The sequence below is a fragment of the Octopus sinensis genome, linkage group LG7, assembly GCF_006345805.1.
Source record: "Octopus sinensis linkage group LG7, ASM634580v1, whole genome shotgun sequence".
NCBI classification, from domain to species: Eukaryota; Metazoa; Mollusca; class Cephalopoda; order Octopoda; family Octopodidae; genus Octopus; species Octopus sinensis.
The window spans coordinates 103,581,104-103,602,954 of NC_043003.1; the positions used below are offsets into that span (position 1 = coordinate 103,581,104).

At 38.2% G+C, this 21,851-nt stretch overlaps 1 protein-coding gene across 1 annotated transcript in view; it reads right to left on the reverse strand.

Annotated features, from left to right (window-relative positions):
• Window positions 1-21,851, reverse strand: part of LOC115214024 (dnaJ homolog subfamily C member 25 homolog) — a 52,605-nt gene that overhangs the window by 14,944 nt on the left and 15,810 nt on the right. The window contains exons 3-5 of the mRNA XM_029783045.2: window positions 8,371-8,436; window positions 4,999-5,052; window positions 2,792-2,846 (exon numbers count right to left, since the gene is read on the reverse strand). Coding sequence (XP_029638905.2) covers window positions 2,792-2,846; window positions 4,999-5,052; window positions 8,371-8,436 — 175 coding nt within the window. The remainder of the gene's footprint in view (window positions 1-2,791; window positions 2,847-4,998; window positions 5,053-8,370; window positions 8,437-21,851) is intronic.

Sequence of the window (21,851 nt, forward strand, 5' to 3'; positions counted from 1 at the left end):
TTTTTAAGCTGGCAGGATATGATTAACCCTTTAGCATTTAAACCTGCCATATCCAGCCAAAATATTCCCCCCTGTTTTATGTTCAAATTGGCCAGATCTGGCCTCTCACACCAGCCCTACCATATAATTCTAAAAATGAATAGTTACTTCATCAAAATCTCAAAGCTACAAGATAATGCAGGATTAATTTAAAACAATGTGAATAAATAAGCATTACTTTTGACAGAATAACGTGAATACTAAAGGTTAAAGTGAAATTTTGCTGCTATTTGTTACAGGTTGAGCATTTACTTGCATTTCTTTAGGATTTAGGTTCAAAGTCTGCTGGAGTCATCTTTATTTTTCATTCCCTAGCTCCCAAGCCCAGGAGTCAACAGAATGAAGAATTAATAAAAATCATTATCATCATCATTTTAGCAACTACTTTGGCATATTTGCATGGATTGGATAGAGTTTATCAAAGCAGATTTTCTATGGCTGGATACTGTTCCTGCTGCCAACCCTCACTTGTTTCCGAGCAAGGTAATATTTCTCTATGGCTTGACATGTTTACACAGAATATTGGAAACAAAGGACACTGTTTGTAAGACAGTGACACTTAGTTACAAATATAACATAATATCAAGACAAGGAGGGAGACACACACATATTTATATATATATATAAAATATGAATTAGAGATAAAACCACTATTATGCAACTCAAACAGCGATAGACATAAACCAATACATAAATAACAATCATCATCATCATCGTTTAGCATCCGTTTTCCATGCTAGCATGGGTTGGACGTGATAATATATATAATTAATATAATATATAATATATATATATAAATTTTTAATATTTTTTTTTTGCATGAGTGGTTTTATCTCCAATTCATATTTTACATATTTATACTGTGTAATTTGATTTAATGCTAAATTGAATTTTTCCCTGTAAGTTTGGAGTTATACTCCCTAATAATATTATTATTATTATATATATGATGATGATGGCTATCCACTCATGACTGAGGAAAACCATTACTGACCTTTAGGAACATTGTGCACTCAAGACTACCTTATCCTTTACACTTGTGGCTCCACTGGTTACTAACGAGCCCTGCTCTTGACAAACGTACACGATTGCAAACATTGCAGACCAATACTCAGGATATTGGCTTTCTTCAAGACCAGTGTATCTGGAGTTTTTAAGGTCAAAACAACATTCAGAATTTGTCTCAGACAACTCTGATGGAAGTGTTCAAGGACTTTTGTAAAGGGTCCATGTCTCACATGAGTAAAGGAACAATGTCAGTACACGGCAATTTTTGTTCACCTTGTGATGTCATGTTGGGACTGACACAAGACTCAAGAGACCTGAAGGAATCAGTTACTTTCTGCAACCTAAAAGATATTTCATCATCCAGAGAGCAAGAACAGCTGAGTGTACCTAACATATATCTCAGGAGAGCTGTCCATAGCAAAAGCATGAGTGAGAGTACAGAGAAAAGAGAGTTGGAGCAAGGATGTCACCTTGCTTGACACTATTCTCTACAGAAACGAGTCCTGCCATGCCACCACCAACATTGACCCAAGCCTCCATCTCATCATGAAATAATTTAATTGATACAAAGTGATCTTGACATCCAAGCTTGCCAAGTATTTTCTATAGGAAGGCCCTATTCACAGTATCAAAGGCTTTAGTTAAATCAGTGAATACCTGGACAAGATTTATATTCTGCTCATAGCACTTCTCTGTATCTGTCTCACTGTGAAAATCATATCCATCATTCCTCTTCCAGATCAGAAAGCACATTGAGATTCAAATAGGACATCATTTACAAGACACCTATTCAGGCCGGTAAGAAGAATACTTGCCAGGACATTGTCAGCAGCTGATAGTAGGGTAATACCTCTGTAGTTTCCACACTCTACTCTGGCTTCCTTTCCTTTATAGAGAGGAAAAATAATTGCATCTTTCCAGTCCTTAGGCATTGCACCATCCCTCCAGATTACACTAATAAGTTCAAGAAGGAACTATGTGATGTGATCACCACCAAATCGCAGGACCTCAGCACAAATACTATCCTCACCAAGATTCAATTTACCTATTGCTGTTGTTACCTCATCTATTGAGGGTGTGGAATTTAAGGAGTTAATGGCAATTCTTTGTTACATAGTGTCAATCACTGCTTTCTCCACAACTGACTCAGTTGTGGACAAAGCAGTGTAGGCAAGACATCAGTGAGATGAAGTCAAATGGCCATTCACACTTCCATCTTATACAAGTATAACAATGATAGCATATGTATCAAATCTTTATATATAAAAGTGAAGTTGTGTGCTGTCTGTCTCCTACGATTTAGATTCCTAACTACTCCCACATTTTGCGGTGCAGTTTAACCAAAGCCGGGTATCTTATAGTCGTGATTCATATCGAGCCCATCTGGATATTAGCGCGCGTCTACGATGAGTCTACGATTTAAAAAAAATTTACTGTCATTTTTTTCCATTTTAATGCATTTTTTTCGCTATTATATAAGGGAAGTAACTCTCTAAAAATGTCTACAATGAGTCAACGATTTAAAAAAAAATTTACCATCATTTTTTTTTTCCATTTTTAATGCATTTTTTTGCTATTTTTTGGCTATAACTCTCTAAAAATGCTTATATAGTTATTTCCCTTACAAACCCGAGCAACGCCAGGCAATACTGCTAGTAAATAATAAATATATTTACATAAAGAAGTACATTTTAAACATGTTGCAATGTGTGTTATATTGATTATATATATATATATACATTACCTGGATGATCAAGCATGTAATTGTAGTCATTTCTTTGTTCGTCATCTTTTAAAATCTAAACAGAAAACAAAATATGCGTGGATATGTATACAAATATATAAATGTATGTATGCATGCATGTGTGTACATATGTGTGTTTATATGTTTAAGAACAGGAATGAATACAAGCCTGTAACACGTGCCTAATATCTTCCACTTTTGTAAATGCGTAATAGTATATACAAGGTAGGCCAAAAAATCACACACCAAGACTAAAACTCAATTTAATATATATATTGCATACATATGTATATTTTGCTAAAATTGAATAAAATAACTAAAATAATGGTGAATGCACATGATGAATAAGATAAATAATAATAATATATAAATAAAATGTCAGATGTTTTCGTGTGTGTCTTTTGGCCCACCGTGTATGTATGTGTATATACAGTGGTTAGATATGAACTTGATCCATTTCAGGACCCTGTTCAGTAACTAAACTGTTTGTTACAGGAGTAATTGAAATACATATAAATAGGTGTAAATCCATTCCAAGCCACACTCAAACTCCACATAAAGGCACAAAATTATTGTTTTATTTGTCCATCCGTCAAAAGCAAAGCAAATACATAAATATGTGTGTGTGTGTGTGTGCACACGTGTGTATGCATGCCTTTAACTCTTTGTCTTGCTTCTGTTAATCTATGGTTATGGTTTTAGCAAAAAACTATGAGAAATATTATTTTCTCAATAAAATACTAAAATTCGCAAGGTACATGAAATACATATAAGGACTTTAACAAGCCATTCATACATGCTCTCCCAGCCACTTATAAACATGCATACTCTGTGGTTTGTTCACATTTCAGCTCTCTAAACAGCGAATGACCTCCCTGGGTCACTTATGTGTACACAGTTTGCTTGTGATTTGTTGATCAAATTTCAGTTCATTATGTAAGTTTTAATATTCTTCAGAAAAATCAATCATCATTCAATGTGTTTGTTTAGAGAACCATTCATATATGAGTACTCCGTTGTGTGTGCATAGCATATGTATGAGTGCATGTGTGTGTGTGTGTGTATGTATATATATATATATATATATATATATATATACTAGCACTATGACCAGGCAACGCCAGGTCATACTGCTAGTGCATGCATATACAGCTGCATACATGCACACATACAGCTAGCTGGCATTCAATTGGTGTATCAAGTTTCGGGCATTTTGATTGGGTTTTGAATAGAAAATTCACAAAAAAGTCACTTCTATTTTAATGGCTTTGCAGGGTGACTGGGGAAATGTAAAGATGTGCACGACCACCATTGGATGGTTTTGAATGACCATAGAAAGTGCAAGCCCTCTAACTGAAAAATTGTGGATTTGTATAAAGGACACACACACAGACATTTTGCCATTTGTATATATATAGACACACACACATACAAGCTTCTGATCACTTCAGCCATGTAATCACATAAGTGCTTTTCTCAGACAATTTTTTTCGTTCTCTCTGGACCTTTCCACTTTCTGATGAAGAGCCATGCTCAAAACATTACACCCCACTCTTTTTTTCTAACTGTAGCTTTTGATTGATGCTTTTCTGCTGTCCAGACATGCAAGCCAATATTCCCACTGAACAGAAAGCCAATCCCTCAGAGTATCACCCATTTACATTCCTTTTTACTATTGTTGGTTTGGGTTGTATTTTTGTTTTGGTCTTTGATTTCTCTCTCTCTCTCTCATATATACCATTATCATCATTATTTAATGTCCGTTTTCCATGCTAGTATGGATTGGACGGTTCAACCGAGGTCTGGTAAGCCATGGAGGCTGCACCAGGCTCCAGTCTAATCTGGCAGTGTTTCTACAGCTGGATGCCCTTCCTAACACCAACCACTCTGTGAGTGGAGTGGGTGTTTTTTACGTGCCACTGGCACAGGGGCCAGAGGAGACTGCAAACAGCCACGATCGGTTGGTGCTTTTACATGTCACCGACACGGACGCCAGTCAGGCGGCGCTGGCATCTGCCACGTTCGGACAGTGCTTTTTACGTGTCACCGGCATGGGTGTCTTAACTACAATTTCCATTTGAATTTTTATTTTGATATATATACACACACACACATGTGTATATACCAAAATACACACACAGATCATAGACATGCATACACATACCCTGCCTTGCTTCACAGATACCAAATAATGGGTATTAACTTACCTCATAAGCACTGGCTATCTTCTGGAACATCACAGTAGCTGTGGCTTTTTCTTCCTGAATATTCATAAGAAAAAGAAAAGAAACAGAAGCAGAAACAAATCAATGAAAAGCATGTATAATCATCATCACGAACACTGTGAAATACAAATGTATGTATAGGAACAGAAATATTACTATTTACCATTTTATTTTTTTTACTATTTTACTTGTTTCAGTCATTTGACTGTGGCCATGCTGGAGCACCGCCTTTAGTCGAGCAAATCGACCCCAGGACTTATTCTTTGTAAGCCTTGTACTTATTCTATCGGTCGCCTTTGCCGAACCGCTAAGTTACGGTGACATAAACACACCAGCATCGGTTGTCAAGCGATGTTAGGGGGGACAAACACAGATACACAAACACATACACATACATACACGCACACATATATATATACATATATACGACGGGCTTCTTTCAGTTTCTGTTTACCAAATCCACTCACAAGGCTTTGGTCGACCTGAAGCTATAGTAGAAGACACTTGTCCAAGGTGCCATGCAGTGCGACTGAACCCGGAACCATGTGGTTCATAAACAAGCTACTTACCACACAGCCACTCCTACGCTATATATATATATATTGTTTACAAGTTTTTTTTCGTTAGTTTGTTTTTGCGTTTTTGATTTGGATTCTCGCCACTCAAGAAATCCTAATTTCAACCTAATTAGTTCAGTCAGTTGCAATTGTCACAGGTTATTTTCACACATTTTCAGTAGTAGTAGCATACCAGTTTTTGTGGGAGAGAGACTCTAAAATTGGAAGTTCACCATCTAACTTCCCTACCCACTAATCTTGAGAGGGTTGTGGGGACAAAGTCCTCTGGCACCTTCTCCTTAATGTTCTATCCAACCATCATTACACTTTCTGGCTGGATTCCCAAGTGTAACCCACTGAGATTATGGATATTATCCAACAACCCCCTTCTTGGTCTACCCCTACGTCTCCTTTTGGTTAACTTGGCATGAAGAATCCATCTGGCAATTCTTTCTAACATTCTAATCACATGACTGCAGTGCCTGCACTGTGACCTCTCAATGCAGAGAAGTAGCAGCTTGACCTGCCAAGACTCCCTGACCTCTGAGCTACACACTTTGTCAAGTAACATTACTCCAGAAATCCTTTGGAGGAATTCTTGTATTCACAAATTATTTTGACAAGGCTAAACATTTCAGGTAGGACCTCCAACAGAAAAAAAACAAAAAAACTTTGTAATTTTCTTTCTTCTCCACATCTCATTCTCTTTTACTTGTTTCAGTCAGTTGACTGCGGCCATGCTGGAGCACCGCCTTTAGTCGAGCAACTCGACCCTGGGACTTATTCTTTGTAAGCCCAGTACTTATTCTATTGGTCTCTTTTGCCGAACCGCTAAGTTACAAGGACATAAACACACCAGCATCGGTTGTCAAGCAATGATAGGGGGACAAACACAGACACACAAACATACACGCACACATATATATATATACATATATACGACGGACTTCTTTCAGTTTCTGTCTACCAAATCCACTCAGAAGGTTTTGGTCGGCCCAAGGCTATAGTAGAAGACACTTGCCCAAGGAACCATGTGGTTGGTTAGCAAGCCGGAACCATGTGGTTGGTTAGCAAGCTACTTACCACACAGCCACTCCTGCGCCTATATATCTGTTACAACAAATATCTGTAAATTATAACAGGATTTTTTTTTTAAGGTTGACAGGCAGTATGTGAGTGAATGCAAACTGCTACGGTTCGTTAGTGCATTCACTTAATCTCTGTCAGAAATGTGGAAGGCGCACGCGACACAAATTCAGCAACAAGGGAAATAACTCTGCATTTTGTGCTCCAAAGCCAATCGGAGTTATATTTCCTTAAAGAAACAATGGTATTTAGTATAACAGTCTCAGAATATTTTATTTGTTTCATCTTTGAACTTCAACCATGTTGGGGCAGTGTTTCAAAGAATTTTAGTCAAACAATTCGACCCCATTACATTTTTTTAAAGCCTGGTATTTATTCTATCAGTTTCTTTTCCTGAACAGCTAGGTTACACCGGTTGTCAAGCAGTGGTGGTTAACAAACAGAAAAGTCCAACCATATCCCAGGCAACAGCAATATCTATGCAAATCAGAAACGTCATCCTACTGGGAACAGCCCACATACTACAGAGAGCCCTGTCAGTCAAATGATAGCTTCCTTATAGTGCCTCAAGCCCATAGTTTGGCCAGTTAATGGGATATAAAAACTGGGAGCACAAAGAAAGAAAGCAGTGCAGGTATGGCTCTGAGTGGTTAAGAAGTTTTCTTTACAGATGCAGGGTTCTATGTTCAATCCTACCACAAGGTACCTAGAGAAAGTGTCTCCTATTATATAGCCTTATGTTGACTAATACCACCTTGTAAATGGAATCTGGCAAACAGAATCTGAGCAAAAGCTTGTTGTGAAAGAATATATTTATTTCTTTACTACCCACAAGGGGCTAAACACAGAGAGGACAAACAAGGACAGACAAACGGATTAAGTCGACTATATCGACCCCAGTGCATAACTGGTACTTATTTAATCGACCCCGAAAGGATGAAAGGCAAAGTTGACCTCGGCGGAATTTGAACTTAGAACATAGCAGCAGATGAAATACCGCTAAGCATTTCGCCCGGCGTGCTAACGTTTCTGCCAGCTCGCCACCTTGTTGTGAAAGAATATATTATCATTTTAATGCCCACTTTTCCATGCTTGCATAGGTAAGAAAGGCTGAATGTCCTGCCAATTACCAACTCTCACCTATTTCCAAGCAAGGTATTATTTCCTTACGGCCAGTCATGTTTTTCACAGAAGACTAGATACAAATGGCATCACTTGTATAACAGTGATACTTGTTTTGAACTATGACATGTCAAGACAAGGAGACACACAAAACACACACAGACAAACAGACATATGACAGCCCTCTTTCTGGAGCTACAGCAAAAGATGTTTGCCCAAAGCGCCATGCAGTGGGACTGAAACCTGAAACCATATAATTGGGAAATAAACCTCTTAAGAAAATCCAAAATAATTTTGGTGTTTTTGAATGATGTGCCTGGTAACATTTGTTCTATAATGAGTTAGATACTCCCTTGTCACCAGTAATCAGTGACTGGCCTGATGGGAATCTGTGGCCAATGATGTTATAACTCACCAAAAGTGATGTAAAATAGAAAGAGAAAATAAGAGGAAGAAAAAAAGGAAGGAAGAAAAAGGAAAGGAAAAAGAGAAATGAAAGAAAAACATAAAAGAAAAAAACAAAAGATAAAGAAAAAATAAAGGAAAAGAGAAAAAGAAATGGAAAGCAGAGACTTGAGCAATAACTGACCTCTTCTTTGAACCTGTCCGGATGCCATTTTCGAGCAAGATTTCTGTATGCTTTGACAATTTCATTCTAAGAAACAAAGAAAGAAAAAGAAATAATCAAACATTAATTAAAATTTTTAAAGATATATTTTGCAGATTTATTTCAGATTTAAAAACAGAAATCTTTATATATAAAAGTGAGGTTGTGTGCTGTCTGTCTCCTACGATTTAGATTCCTAACTACTCCCACATTTTGCAGTGAAGTTTAACCAAAACCGGGTATCTTATAGTCGTGATTCATATCGAGCCCTTCTGGGTATTAGCGCGCGTCTACGATGAGTCTACGATTAAAAAAAAAATTTACCATCAATTTTTCCCATTTTTAATGCATTTTGGCATATATAAGGGAAGTAACTCTCTAAAAATTTATTATTAAATCTCAGAACGTAAAAAGCTATAGTAACACCCCCCTTTGTGGTTAGCCATATTGAGATGGCTATTATACTTTACAATTCTAAAAATGCTTATATAGTTATTTCCCTTACAAACCCGAGCAACGACGGGCGATACAGTACTGCTTAGTTTTAAAAAATAACTCACCACTTCTTCACACTTAACTAGTTATTTATTAATTACATTCACCTCAACCCCCATCTGGACCAATGTGAAATAAAGTGTTTTGCTCAAGAACACAACACGTCACCCAGTCCAGGAATCAAAACCACAATTTTACGGTGGGGAGTCCCAACACCCTAACCACTAAGCCACACACTTCCACTTGGGATGCATGAGTGGACAACTTGAAAGTATTACCAACTTATATCTGAACACTTTGTGACATACAAAAATACTGGCAGAAAGAGTATAGCAGCATTGCCATGGGGGAGGAAGATCTAATATTACAGACTGAGTCCTTTAACGAAAAGTTGACAGAAAAGAAATAAAAGTTCTACATCCTCTGTGTTTGAGAAACAGGCTGCAAATGATGGGGAACATAAGACAACAGGAGCTTCAGCATGTAGTAGGAGAGAGAAACTTGGTGAGAGAGTGAGTGAAGTGTGCATGTGTATGTGAGTGTAACAGGGCAGACTTTTTGAATCACAGGTGCAACCCAACCAATGAGCTTTAAGACAAATCTTGAATCAGCCCATGGCTGTTTTAGAAGATCATTTCTAAAGTGTTGCATAGTATGTTTGAACTCTGAGCTTCATGACATGTGAAGTGAAATTTTTAGCTGTTCATCCATGACTGCATTCATACACACAATGAATGATTGTTTATATGCATATAAATATGTATCATCATCATTTTTATGTCCCCATTCCACATTGACATGGGTTGAACAAATTACCACAGTTTGAGTCAATACACACTGAGAAGCAGGTGCTACTCATCAAGCCAGTTTGACTGCATCTCACTTCTGGGCCTCATTTTGGACTTGATTGGACACTCTACCTGACACCTTAATAGCATATACAAGGTGATTTTTTTCAGAGATACCATCACTAGAGAGGTGTCATATCCTCAACAAGACTATAGGGTCCTCTCAACTACACACTTCACAGATCATATTGGGTACATATTTCATGGAATCAGCATTAGAGAGAGAGAGCCATGTCTCTGATATGACCAGATCTGTTTGCTTTGAAGACTAAGGATCGACCTCTGCCAATTTCCTCTCCGAGGCAGACTTGGGCAAAGTGGTTTATGGATGATTATCAGTAGCCAATATAAGTTTCCTCTCTTCTTGCAATAGATATTGACCAGAAGGAAGAATAACGACCAATAACAACTTGGCTCTAGCAGTGGTACTGCAGATGTAACCGTCAGAACACAGAGCTAGAACAAACACTACAAGGTATCCCACATTCTAACACTTCTTCCAATCCACTGCCTGGGATTGGCATTTTATTTAACAATTCTGAGAGGATTCCTACTACCATAGGTGCAAAGCTTCAAATTTTTCAGTGAGGGGAAAGTCAAAAAAACACTGAACTCAAAGCTCAACTGGTACTTATCTTATTGATCCTCAAAGAATGAGAAGCAAAAGCAACTTCAGCAGTGACAACTAATCAAAATACAACATTGTTTTCTGTTATCTATATTCCAATGATGGAGTGTATCTGTTGAAAACCACCTCCTTTCTCAAAAGAAGATTTCAAATAACTAATGCAGAAGAGAATATGCATATAAGATTTCTGCCTATCAAATTCAACCTGGGCCTATAGGAGAAGATACTTGCCAAAGATGCCATGCAATGCGACTGAACCCTAAATCACTTAACAGTGAAGCAGCCAAGCCTGCAATTATTATAAAGATAAATCACAAGGCTTCTATGGGTTAGTACTTCCACTTTCTCAGCATGAAGAAAATCAGATTTAAATCTCCAGCAGGGTGCGCTGTCAGTCATTCTCAAGCAACATTCCAAAGAAATCTACTTTTTGCAACAAAATAAACTGAAATATATACAGTTAAATGCCGACAAAATAAAACACCTTCAGTAGATATAAACTTATGAACTATGAGCTACAATCACTGTACTATAACCATTTCCCCACTTTTACTTCTACAAATCTCATCCAAAACTGGTGGTTGAATGCTCTATGCAGCCAATTTCTACATTTAGTATTACAAGTAGTATATGACTGGCTCCCATGTCAGGCCAGCTGTAACAAAATCACAAAGCATGGCCTATATGCCACAGGCTTCTCTTCCCAGACAATTTTCCACTCTGCGGTGGTAGGCCCCTCACCTGGGATTTCTCCAGTTGCAACATAGTGTGTTCAGCTACCAGCCCAGACTCGGCTGGTCATCAGGCTAGAAAAGCAAGCTGTCAAACTATTGGTCACTCTCTCGTAGGCTTATAGTTGAGCCTGTGACAGTGGAGACTTCTAGCATCCTCATCCCTGGACCATATCTCTGCTCACCACTATCAGAGAGGAGATGCCTAGCCATAAGTGCATGACCCATGAGTCAGAATGGCTGTTCCAGCACATCTCCTTCACCATCCTCTGACACAATACTTTCACCATTTTGTTTACTGGGGCCATCAGGTGATCTGAATTGCAGAACATTAAAAGAATGTAAGCATTTCATACTGTTATAAGAAATAACAATTAAGATCATCTGTCTATTTATCAGTCTGCCTAACATATACACCACAGAGTTGGATGAAGAAGAATCAAGCCTCGGAAACATTATTGCAGACTCAATCCTACCACTACAATGAAGGATCAACAGTGCCAGAGGTGGGGAAATTGTTTAGTACCTGAAGTAACATGTAAGTGCATGAAAAAACTGTAAAGACAAAACATAATGAATGTCTAATTTTACAAATTCATAGGAATGCATGCAATCACATGAAGCATCATTAATTAAAATGCTATTCTGGATTAATTTAATTAACGAACAAATAGTTTCAAACTAGAATGCAGGAAATTTCTTGATCATTCCTGCTGTATGGTTAGATTGATCTGACATAAACAGCAGTCAAATCTACTCCAGATCACACCCTACCGTCTAAAACAAATAAAATAAAATAAAAAGATAATATTCCTCTAGGTCTAAATAAATGATGAGATGGTCATGTCTAGAACGTCATTGTTCACAACTCTACTCAGCTAGATATGAATTGCAGGTAATCAACAGCAATCCTACCTAATCCTACCCTCACACACACAAAAAGCATTACTAGCACACTTAAAACATTTCCAAGAAGATCCTACCAGCACATGCACCATACTCCTTCTTAACCCAACCACTACACCACACTACACATCCTCAGATATATCAATAGATACAGTGACAGGCACATACGCTGACAGATGTAAACAATAACAGACATACAGACACAGGCTCAAATGGTACCGAGAGAGAGAGAAACAGTGGAGATGCACAGGCATACAGACCGTCACTGACACTGCCAAGAACTTGCACTTAATATAACACATTCAAAATGTGTGTGTATGCACATGTACACACAAACATATACATACACACACACATATATATATATATATACACACACATACATACACACATATATATACATACACACAGATACACACATATATATACATACACATACATATATCCATGCATACATATATATACATATACACACACACATATCCATGCATATATACATACATACATATATACATGTGTGTATATATATATACGTATATATATATACGTATATATATATACATACACACTCACATATAGATACATATATATACACACACACATATATACATACATACACACACACAGATATATATGATATACATATATGTTTGTGTGTGTGTGTATATATATATATATACACATATCCATGCATATATATATATATATATATATATATATATATATATATACACACACATACATATATACATATGTATGTATCATCATCATCGTTTAACGTCCATTTTCGATGCTAGCATGGGTTGGACGGTTCAACCAGGGTCTGGGAACCGAGGAGGCTGCACAAGGTTCCAGTCTGATCTGGCAGTGTTTCTAAAGCTCAATGCCCTTCCTAATGCCAACCACTCTGTGAGCGTAGTGGGTGCTTTTTATGTGCCGGTGGCACGTAAAATCGTGTATTATAATATTTATATGTACATGTGTGTGTGTACATATGTACATATATATATATTATATTACATGATCGGCAGTATAACACTGGAAGAAATTATGTACCAGCAAACTGTATGTACATGCATGCATATGTGTATATAAATTAATGCAAACATACACATATAGATACATAAAAACTCACACATATCAACAAACATATCTATACACACACACATTAATATGTATGTATAATATACATACACACACACACACACATATATATATAGATGCTTATACATGCATATGTATATACATTCATACATACAAGTGCAAAGCATTGTTCTTTCTTTGGTTTTGTGCTCACGCATTTATTTCTAATTTGCATTTTACTGGCTTCGTTAAACACTAATTATCACATTGCTTCAAATTAGCTATATGTGTATAAACAAACATACACGTGGAGGGAGGTTGGTTAAATATGTTGTATAGCATAAAATTTTGTGTGCACATGCATACATTACATGTGCTTATATGTGTATGTGTATATATTTACATGTGTGTTTATACGCATTTGCATTGTGTGTATGTGTATATACATGTGTATACATGTGTGTATATAGATATGCACGTGTGTGAGAGTATGTGAATGATATTGTTGATTTATATCTATTCACATACACACATGAGCAATAGAACAAACTTATAAGCATATACACAGACACATCAAGTTGTATACACACTGTATGTATAATGAAACAGTCAGAAGGATTCAGAGCAAGAGATAAGATTGTGCCAGACAACAAGTGGAAGCCACAGGAGGAGCAGATAAACTTGCATATATTACAGAAACAAAAGTGTTGAGTTTGAAATGGTAAAATGCTTTCTAGTTGGTGGCCCAAAAGAGCAGAGTTCAAATCATTCTGTAGTCAATTCTATCATTCAATCTTCAGACGATGTTTATTTTTTTTTTTCTGTTTTCATCATAATTGATTGCAGAAAGGGTGAGGTGATGATCTATGGTGCAAAGAATTATTACATTGATGGGTATATATATATATATTATATATATATATATATATATATATATATATATATCGGCAGCATATACTCTTTTACTTGTTTCAGTCATTTTACTGCAGCCATGCTGGAGCACCGCCTTTAGTCGAGCAAATCGACCCCGGGACTTATTCTTTGTAAGCCCAGTACTTATTCTATCAGTCTCTTTTGCCGAACCACTAAGTGACGGGGACGTAAACACACCAGCATCGGTTGTCAAGCAATGCTAGGGGAACAAACACAGACACACAAACATATACATACACATACATATATATATACATATATACGACAGGCTTCTTTCAGTTTCCGTCTACCAAATCCACTCACAAGGCTTTGGTCGGCCCGATGCTATAGCAGAAGACACTTGCCCAAGATGCCACGCAGTGGGACTGAACCCGGAACCATGTGGTCGGTTAGCAAGCTACTTACCACACAGCCACTCCTGCGCCTATATATACATATATATATATTCTTTTATTCCTTTATTTGTTTCAGTCATTTGACTGTGGCCATGCTGGAGTTTAATATTGGTTTCAAATTTTGGCACAAGGCCAGCAAGTTTGGGAGTGGGGTTAGGTCAATTACATCAACCCCAGTGTTCAACTAGTACTTTATCTTTTCGACCCTGAAAGGATGAAAGGTAAAGTCAACCTTGGTAGAATTTGAACTCAGAACATAAGGACAGATGAAATGCCACTAAAACTGTCTCTTTCTATATTCTATGATTACATTGTCTAATATGTTCTTTTCCTTTTAGGATGATGTGATTCAAAAGGATTTATCGGTTATTTGTAAAAGATCAGGTGATTACAGTAAGACTCTTTCATTGGCTGATGGTAAGTCTGTTTGTTGTAGATAATGGGACAGAGTTGGTCTAGAGGAGCAGAGGACAATGCAGTGGTGGTAAAGACAGAGAGAGGAGACTGCTCAGCACTGAGAAGGCAGTTATGGTGTGTGGAGTAAAGGTGTTTGTCCAAACAATAGGGGGTGGTGAGGAAAGAAGAAGAAGTAGTAGTAGTAGTAGTAGTAGTAGTCATCAGCTTGAACAAGTAGACCTAATATGATCAAACATATTTCAGTCAACCATTCCAAGCTTTATTTCAAACACTATGGTATCTTGGACTACATTATGCAATGTAGCCCTTCCTAAATTTAAGGTCCGTTTCCCATGCTGGCATGAGTTGGACGTTTTGACAGGAGCTAAAACCAGGGGGATGTGCAGAGCTCTACTGTCTGCTTTGGCATGGCTTCTACAGCTAAATGCCCTTCCTAATACACACCAATTCACAGAGTGTACTAGGTGCTTTCTACATGACACCAACATTGATGGGAGTCACCAAGTAACTTCTAAGTCAAATACTCCTCAACAAGGAAGAGCAGAGGTATTGAGGGAGGAGGCTTTGTTGATGAGAGATTAAGTATAATGGGATACAGATACAGGTCTTGCCATAGAAGCGATGATGTTCCAAATACAGCTTTACTCTTGATATCAGAATGTCTAAGCCAGCCCCTGGTTCTATGAAATAAACTTCCTGTTTTAAAATTATCTAATTTAAAACCTGCCATCAAAATGTCATGCAAAGTTTTAAACACCAGTAAAAAATGATAAAATTATTTTACTAAATTCTTCCTTATATAATTAAAAAAATTGAAGTAGAAATATAGTAAGGAAAGGATTGATAATGACAAAGCTATTTTGATAAATTCTTCATTATTTTAGAAAAAATTAGAAGAAAATTAATAAAAAAAGAAGCAAAATATAATTAAATGTCTTTCTCTTTCCTTTTGATATCTGATCAATTTTCTCGGTAAAATCTGTTTCTTTTTTTGTAACACACAGATTATATTAAACCAGTGCCATCTGAACCAACAAAAGAACCTATATGTAGTCACTCAACCTATTAAAACTAGCAGCTAAACTGTCCTCAAACCGTAACAACTGTCTCAGAAAAATACACTTTGAATAATGTAACCTGCAGGTAAAAGACAGGATGGTCATATCGGGAATGCTTTTGAGTCATAGGTTTGCTCAATTAGGACTGACCTACAACAACCATCCCCACAAATAACAATGAGCCAATAAGGAGCCTCTACATGACCAGAAATAACAGCCAAATTTTTGTCAAATAAAACCTTATCTCACAAAACAAGTTATAGCTCAATCAGACCTGACCTAGGGGTAAACAAAATTTACCATCGCCATCTACTGGTGCCAGCCAAATCTAATCCAAATTACTCTCTACTATTTCAAAAGAGGAAGGATACATTGGATTAATGTGAACCTAAGTGCACACTGCCTGAGAAATACACAGTATGGACATGGATGGAATGCCTTTAACCATAGATCTGCTCCATCAAAAATAACTTAACTTGAAGCTAAAAACGACCAACATCACAAAATGAACGTAAAGACAGACACACATACATACAGGCAGGCAGATAAATGCAAATATATTGTTATAGGAAGAAAGGACTCACAAGAAATGTGAAACTTGTCCAACCTACATCAGCATAAAAATATGGACACAATTTATATATATATATAGGTGCAGGAGTGGCTGTGTGGTAAGTAGCTTGCTTACCAACCACATGGTTCCAGGTTCAGTCCCACTGCGTGGCACCTTGGGCAAGTGTCTTCTACTATAGCCTCGGGCCAACCAAAGCCTTGTGAGTGGATTTGGTAGACGGAAACTGAAAGAAGCCTGTTGTATATATGTATATATATATATATATATGTATATATATATATATATATATGTATATATATATGTATATATATATATATATATATATATATATATATATATATATGTATGTATGAGTGAGTATAAGTTTGTGTCTGTGTTGCCCCCCCCCCCCCACATCGCTTGACAACCAATGCTGGAGTGTATATGTCTCCGTAACTTAGCGGTTCCGCAAAAGAGACCAAAAGAATAAGTACTAGGCTTACAAAGGATAAGTCCTGGGGTCGATTTGCTCGACTAAAGGCGGTGCTCCAGCATGGCCACAGTCAAATGACTGAAACAAGTAAAAGAGTAAAAGACTATATATATATATATATCTACCTGAAGGCGTTTGTGATTTGTGTACCTTCCTACCAAAGTTCTAATAAGTAGGAAGGTAGACAAATCACAAACGCCTTCAGGTAGATGGCCCTGCTCGATCTGTAGAAAAGGCGTAGGTAGAAACTCTATAAGATGCACCAAGTGTAAGCTATGGACACATAAGAGGTGCAGCAATGTCAAAGGAAGGCTAACTAGGAAGATAGTTTTTGTATGTGGCAGATGCTCAGGAGCAATAAACACTGAAAATGTGCAGAGACCATCTTCTGCCACATTCCAGGGAGAAAAACTAGAAATAGTTGATAGCCTCCGTTACCTAGGTGACCAAGTCAGTAGCGGGGGCGGGTGTGCTGAAAGTGTAGCTGCGAGAGTAAGAATAGCCTGGGCAAAGTTCTGAGAGCTCTTACCTCTGCTGGTGATAAAGGGCCTCTTGCTCAGAGTAAAAGGTAGACTGTATGACACATGTGTACGAACAGCCATGCTACATGGCAGTGAAACATGGGCCGTGACTGCTGAGGATATGCGTAAGCTCGCAAGAAATGAAGCCAGTATGCTCCGATGGATGTGTAATGTCAGTATTCATACTTGACGGAGTGTAAGTGCTTTGAGAGAAAAGTTGGACCTAAGAAGCATCAGATGTGGTGTGCAAGAGAGACGTTTGCGCTGGTATGGTCATGTGGCGAGAATGCATGAAGATAGTTGTGTGAAAAAGTGCCACACCCTAGCGGTTGAGGGAACCTGTGGAAGAGGCAGACCCAGGAAAACCCGGGACAAGGTGGTGAAGCACGACCTTCGAACTTTAGGTCTCACCGAGGAAATGACTAGAGACCGAGACCTTTGGAAGTATGCTGTGCGTGAAAAGACCCGGCAGGACAAGTGAGACCATAACCCGTGGCCTCTACCTGTGATGTAGCCAGTCCACTTATGCATACCTTTCCTTCTTGGGACACAAAACTCTACTTGTGAAGACCTGTTGAGGCAAGAGAAAATCCAAAATCAAAATCGATCAACATCAATGGAAATTGCAGCTGTGATACCAGTGCCGGTGGTACGTAAGAGAACCATCTGAACTTGGCCGTTGCCAGCACCACCCCAACTTGCCTCGTTCCGGCGGCACGTAAAAAGCACCATCCGATCGTGGCTGTTGCCGGCCTCACCTGGCCCCTGTGCCAGTGGCACGTAAAAAGCACCATCCGATCATGGCCGTATGCCAGCCTCATCTGGTACGTAAAAAGCACCCACTACACTCACGGAGTGGTTGGCGTTAGGAAGGGCATCCAGCCATAGAAACATTGCCAGATCAGACTGGGCCTGGTGCAGCCTTCTGGTTTCACAGACCCCAGTTGAACCGTCCAACCCATACTAGCATGGAAAGCGGACGCTAAAAGATGATGATGATGATATAGATGCAGGAGTGGCTGTGTGGTAAGTAGCTTGCTTACCAACCAAATGTTCTGGGTTCAGTCCTACTGTGTGACACCTAGGGCAAGTACCTTCTACTATAGCCTTAGGCTAACCAAAGCCTTGTGAGTGGATTCATTAGACAGAAACTGAAAGAAGCCAATTGTATGTGTGTGTATGTGTTTGTCTCCCACTCTGAGAGTGTAGTGGGTGCTTTTATGTGCACCCGGCACGTGGTCAGTCAGGCAGTACTGGCAACGATCTCACTCGAATCTTTTACACATGTCACCGGCACAGGTGCCAGTAAGGCGATGCTGGTAACAATTACGCTCGAATGATGTCTTTTACGTGCCACCGGCACAGAGGCCAGTTGGCTGCTCTGGCAACGATCACACTTGGATGGTGCTCTTGGCACCCTACTAGCATGGGGCTCAAGTGCCAGTAAGGCGACGCTGGTAACGATCACACTCAAATAGTGCCTTTTAAGTGAATAATATTCCTATACTCCATTCACTTCATTGGATGTCTACCTCTTCCACAGGTTCCCTCACCGCTAGAGTGTGGCACTTTTTCACACAACTATCATCATCCATTCTCACCACATGACCATACCAGTGCAGTCGTCTCTCTTGCACACCACAACTGATGCTTCTTAGGTCCAACTTTTCTCTCAAGATACTTACACTCTGCCGAGTATGAACACTGACATTACACATCCATCGGAGCATACTGGCTTCATTCTTTGCGAGCTTACACATGTCCTCGGCAGTCACAGGCCATGTTTCACTGCCATGTAGCATGGCTGTTCGTACACATGCATCATACAGTCTACTTTTACTCTGAGCAAGAGGCCCTTTGTCAGAGGTAAGAGCTCTCTGAACTTTGCCCAAGCTATTCTTATTCTAGCAGCTACACTTTCAGCGCACCCTCCTTCGCTACTGACTTGGTCACCTAGATAACGGAAGCAATTAACTACTTCTAGTTTTTCTCCCTGGAATGTGGCGGAAGTTGGTCTCTGCACATTTTCAGTGTTTATTGCTCCTGAACATCTGCCACATACAATATATATATATATATTTATAATTAGGGTTCAGCAAAAATATTTGCTTTGCCACATAGTGAACTTTTAGAAATAGCAGCCAAAGAACTTATCTATTTCTTCTACTATAAGAAGAATCTCCCCGGATGAACTTTCATTATTTTTCCCTCTATGCCTACGTGAATTGTTTTTGAGTATACATTGTCTGGGAGATTCTTCTTATAGTAGAAGAAATAGCTAAGTTCTTTGGCTGCTATTTCTAAAAGTTTGGTATGTGGCAAAGCAAATTTTTTTGCTGAACCCTAATTATAATTATATTCATAATTATATAAAGTAATGTTTAAGTTTACCGTAAATGGTTCTTTTAACATGCTGAACACTACTTGGTAGAATAATTAATTACCAATTAATTAATTAATTTTACCCTTTATTATTATTGATATATATATATATGCATACACTACAACTTCAGTAAAATATTTTCAGCATAAAATATACACAATATAAATGTCAACATATTAATCCACATTATATAGTTACTCTTTACTCTTTTACTTGTTTCAGTCATTTGACTGTGGCCATGCTGGAGCACCGCCTTTTTAGTCGAGCAAATCGACCCCAGGACTTATTCTTTGTAAGCCTAGTACTTATTCTAACGGTCCCTTTTGCCGAAACACTAAGTTACGGGGACGTAAACACACCAGCATTGGTTGTCAAGCGATGTTGGGCGGACAAACACACACATACATATAAATACATATACATATATACGATGGGCTTCTTTCAGTTTCCGTCTACCAAATCCACTCACAAGGCTTTAGTCGGCTCGAGGCTATAGTAGAAGACACTTGCCCAAGGTGCCACACAATGGGACTGAACCTGGAACCATGTGGTTGGTAAGCAAACTACTTACCACACAGCCACTCCTAACCATGTAATTCACACTCTGGAAAATGTCTTTCTGTAAAATGCTGAGGAGGGGTAATTTCCGAGAGCTCCATTCCACTCCACCTAGTTTTCCGGACCCCAAAAAAGGGTTTTGTGGCATATTAGGTTACCCGAATTAATTCAAATACCCAGGAGGGAGAGGCATCCCTTTTTTTCCCACGAACAAAAATAAGGGGTTTACAGCACATTAGGAGGTTAGGGTACTTGATTCCACGCGAAAAAGACCCAGTTTTTTTTTTCTTGGTGAAAATCGTGCGGGTGAAAGTACCAATGTTTACCCAAATATATGTGTGTGTCATTGTGCGTCTATACACGCACACACATAGGAATGCAAAGGAGAAACTTAACTTTAAATGTTATTCCACTCAATATATTTTCGTTTCATTACAATTAACACTAATATGAACCAAATCTCTACACAACACTAGGAATAATGAACGAAGGGGTACTCAATACGACCAAGTATTGTATAAATTTAATCTCGCCAGCTGAAATGATCTCTGAGCGATACATTTTGTAAAAGAAAAAAGCAATTATTTAGGTCGCCATACTGGGAAAAACGTTTAAAACAAAAATACAATATTAACGAATGAAAGCCTTTTCTTCATTAGCTCATACAACTTACATTTTGATCTCACATTATCACAATTAACTAGTAATTAAATCGAGAGGGCTAGATACTTAAGACAAGGGAAGTTACTCTCGAAAGAATAAAATTGCAAGGGAAGTAACCTATGTCTGAACACGACCCGCAGGAGCAAACATACTAAGAAATTTGGTATACTCTTTTACTCGTTTCAGTCATTTGACTGCGGCCATGCTGGAGCACCGCCTTTAGTCGAGCAAATCGACACCAGAGCTTATTCTCTGTAAGCCTAGTACTTATTCTATCTATCTCTTTCGCCGAACTGCTATGTTACGGGCACGTAAACACACCAGCATCGGTTGTGAGGCGATGTTGGGTGGACAAACAGACACACAAACATATACACACATATACATATACGACGGGCTTCCTCTAGTTTCCGTCTACCAAATCCACTCAGAAGGCTTTCCTCGGCCCGAGGCTATGTAGTAGAAGACTTGCCCAAGATGCCACACAGTGGAACTGAACTTGGGACCATGTAAGCAAGCTACTTACCACACAGCCATTTTTTCACAAACACAGGATTACTGTATTCGTCGGTATATAAAACGAACCCCTATTTTACAAGTATTTTTGTAGAAAAGAAAAAAACAAATTTAGTATGTTTCATCAAACACTCAAAAATATTTTAAAGGAGTTTTGCAGGGGAAAATTTATGACTCAGAACATGTGAATACAATGCAATGACAGTATACTAGAATAAAAAATAAAACTATAAATTGATTATATATAACTACGTTATACGAGTATCATATTTCAATTTTACT